Source organism: Cebus imitator, unplaced genomic scaffold (genome assembly GCF_001604975.1).
Source record: "Cebus imitator isolate Cc_AM_T3 unplaced genomic scaffold, Cebus_imitator-1.0 Scaffold66, whole genome shotgun sequence".
In the NCBI taxonomy this organism is placed as follows: Eukaryota; Metazoa; Chordata; class Mammalia; order Primates; family Cebidae; genus Cebus; species Cebus imitator.
Window position 1 is genome coordinate 6,111,969 of NW_016107381.1, and position 3,190 is coordinate 6,115,158.

Below are 3,190 nucleotides of genomic sequence, written 5' to 3' on the forward strand. Positions count from 1 at the left end.
GCAGATGGCAAGGCAAGGAAGAGTGTGGGAGCTGAGAGGACAGTGGCACCAGCACCCAGCGCTGCATGCAGAAGGTGTGAGGGGTGGGGTCTGTCAGGGGCAGGGGTGGTGCTTACACACACATTCTCGGGCCCGTGGCGTGGGGGACTAAAGGCAGAGAAAGACACCTGGAGTGTGCAGGTCAGCACTGGTCCCAGTGACAACTCCAGGGGCTATGGACTGCAGAGCCTGGCCAAGGACTGCTGCCTTCCAGAAAACCCCATGGGTCAAGCTGGCTCCAGCAGGTAGGGCCTAAATTCTAAGCCCAGAGTGGAGCCCTGAGCAGGGAGAAGACCTCAGCTTCCTGAGAAGGCTGGTTGACAGGAGGAACTGCAGCCTGGAAAGGGAAGGGTAGTAACACCCTTTTGTGGGTGACAAGGACAATTTCCACCCCGCCTCCCCTGGGCCACACAGAAAGACATAGGCAATGCAGTCAGTGCTTCTAAACAGATGCATTTAATGGGAAATCTTGGGGCAGAGGGAGTAGACGTCTCGGGCTCAGTTGGCAGCCAGGATCTCCTGCACCCAGGGCAGGAGCTTCGTGACACGGGCATACACGGCAGGCGTGGTAGTGGAGCAGGTGCCACTGCCCCAGGACACAATGCCCACCAGGGTCCAGGCTCCATCCTTCTGGCAGACCAGGGGGCCGCCAGAGTCGCCCTGCAGGAAGGAGAGAGGAACTATCTCCAGGCCTGAAAGGGGCGCCAGGGCCTAGGGGACCCTGACCTGGTGGAGTCCAGGGAGAGGGGCAGAGAAATGCCACGCTTGGGCACGGGGGGCGGGGAGCGCTGGGGTCTTGAGGTCTGGGTTCATGTGGCAGCCTCTGCTCTGCCATGCACTCCTGGAGGGAGCTGCACCAGGTGGCTTCCCTCTCTAAGCCAGGCCACCATCTGTCTGTCCAAACCTCCAGCTCAGAGGACTGCAAGGAAGTCCCCAGGGTCAGTGCCACCTGCCTGGCCTGAAGGAGCCCTCATGGGCAGCTGTGAGCCTGAGTCGGGACCCTCACCAGGCCCCAGGAAGGAGTGGGGTTGGTAGATGAGGGCACAGAGGGGTGGAAAGCCCAGGCCTCCCCAGCACCCCTCTGGCCTGGGAGGGTCTGGGCAGGGCCTGCCTCACCATGCAGGAGGAGACACCGCTGGCCCCAGCGCAGACCATCACGTCAGTGATCTTGCTGCCCCAGAACTTCTTGCAGTCGGCGTTGGACAGGAGGGGCAGGGCCGCCTGCTGCAGCTTGTCAGGGGTCTTGTTGGCTGCAGGACAGAAGGGTCAGGGCCCCTGGGCCCACCCAGCCCAGCAAGGAGGGAGAGACCTGGGGCCAACATGCCTCCCCTCCCCTGCACCATCGCCACATGGGCACGGCCCCTGGAGCCTGAGAAACACCTGTGGGACGAGGGGGCGCTGGCTCTGCCCAGATGGGAGCCCCAAGCTCTGACCCCAGGCAGGTCAGCCAGAGCAGTGCTCACACGGCTGTGCGCCGCTCAGAAGCCCCCCGCAGAGGCTCCTCATGATCCGGCCTGGATTTTATTTGCATTTGGGGGATTTTAAGTTCAGAGGGTTTTCAATAAAGAAGGGACAGTTAGGAGCATGTTGGTATTCAGAGCCAAACAAGAAGAGCCAAACCGTCACGGCAGGGACTCCATGGCAACGCAGCCCCGGCCCCAGAGGCGGCCCCCGACCCCAAGGAGGCCCCGCGGCCCTCACCGTTGTACTTGGTCTTGCCCCAGCCGGTGGTGGCACAAAGGGTCCCTGCGGGGAAGTCATCGTCGGCGCTGGGCAGGCACACGGCGGACACCGTCTGGGAGAACTGGGCGGGCGTGGCCAGCTTCAGCAGGGTGATGTCATTGCGCACGGTCAGCATGCTGAACTTGGGGTTCTTGAAGACCTGGGGGTGGGGGCCAGAATGCCGAGGTGAGGCCCCGGGAGGAGGCGGGACCTGCAGGCTTCGAGGACTGACTCCTTCCCTGGAGGCCATTTGGGAGGAGTCCGCCCTCAGGGGATGGCATGGGAACAGCAAGGCCAGCCTGGCCCCCCCGGGTGCCTGTCCCTGAAGCAGCTGAGTGGTCCCCCTGTGCCCACCGCCTCTGCCCTCTCCTCTGTGGGGCCTGGGTACCTTGGCGATCTTCAGAACCTGGATGTTCTCCTCGTCAGAGCCCTGGTCAAACTCCCCGACCACAACCACGTCGGAGGTGCTGGACAGAGTGTAGCGGGTGAGAGGAAGACCGTGCCCTGCTCCCCCCACCCTCACCGGGGCTGGAAGCAGAGCTCGAGGCTGCCGGCCCTCACCTGACCCCACAGTGGGCGGCGGTGACCACCCAGTCCTCGCTGATGAGGGAGCCGCCGCAGAAATGGAAGCCGGTTTTGTCCTGGGAGGAAGATGGGGAGGGTCAGCAACTGCCACCTGCGGCACCCCCCAGCCTGGCCACCACCCAGGGTGCCCCCTGCCTTGCAGAACCCCCGCTTACCTGCAGGGACACCTGCCAGGGCCAGGAGCCTGGGACAGCGTCCTCCCCATTGACAATCCTGGACAGGCCGCTGAGCACTGGCTGGATGGCAGGGACCCCGCAGCCTGGGGGCAGGAGTGGGTGAAGAAGGGCTGAGGCCCCGAGCCAAGCTGGGCCTCACCTGCCTGCACGCAGAACTCCCGCTTCTGCCCCCATCCATGGAGGCCAGCTCAGGACCTCATTGGCACATACCGCCTCCGCTTCCCTGGCCCCCCAGGCTCTAGGCTCAGATGTCCCTCAACACCCTGCCTGCTGGCTCCTCATCCTTCCAGGGTGCAGACGGTCATGGCTGCCCCTACCTGAGACCTGTCCAGCCTAGAGAAGCAGAAAACAGGCCAGGCCGTAAGACTGCCTGGGCTCCGCCTCAAGGCCACCCTTTCCTCGCCATGTGACCCTGCCCAGGCAGGGCAGCACTCGGGCCTCAGTGTTCCCAGCTGTAAAATGGGCAGCGGAACCATGTGAGCTCCCCTGGCCAACATGCCCCTCTTGGACTGGTGGGGAGAAGGGAAATGGGAAGAAAATCTGATAACCCCAAGTCTACCGGGGCCCCGAGGCTCTGACACTTTGCAGACTTGAGAGTGAAAGGGGCCGGGCGCGGTGGCTCAAGCCTGTAATCCCAGCACTGTGGGAGGCCGAGGCGGGTGGATCAC

General features: G+C 63.7%; 1 protein-coding gene across 1 annotated transcript in view; it reads right to left on the reverse strand.

Moving 5' to 3' along the window:
- Window positions 1–472: 472 nt before the first annotated feature.
- The window catches only part of LOC108305731 (chymotrypsinogen B2), a 4,885-nt gene continuing 2,167 nt past the window's right edge, over window positions 473–3,190 (reverse strand). The window contains exons 2-7 of the mRNA XM_037739269.1: window positions 2,502–2,605; window positions 2,323–2,402; window positions 2,150–2,228; window positions 1,741–1,921; window positions 1,156–1,289; window positions 473–699 (exon numbers count right to left, since the gene is read on the reverse strand). Of these exons, the coding sequence (XP_037595197.1) occupies window positions 538–699; window positions 1,156–1,289; window positions 1,741–1,921; window positions 2,150–2,228; window positions 2,323–2,402; window positions 2,502–2,605 (740 nt within the window). The 3' untranslated portion in view covers window positions 473–537. The remainder of the gene's footprint in view (window positions 700–1,155; window positions 1,290–1,740; window positions 1,922–2,149; window positions 2,229–2,322; window positions 2,403–2,501; window positions 2,606–3,190) is intronic.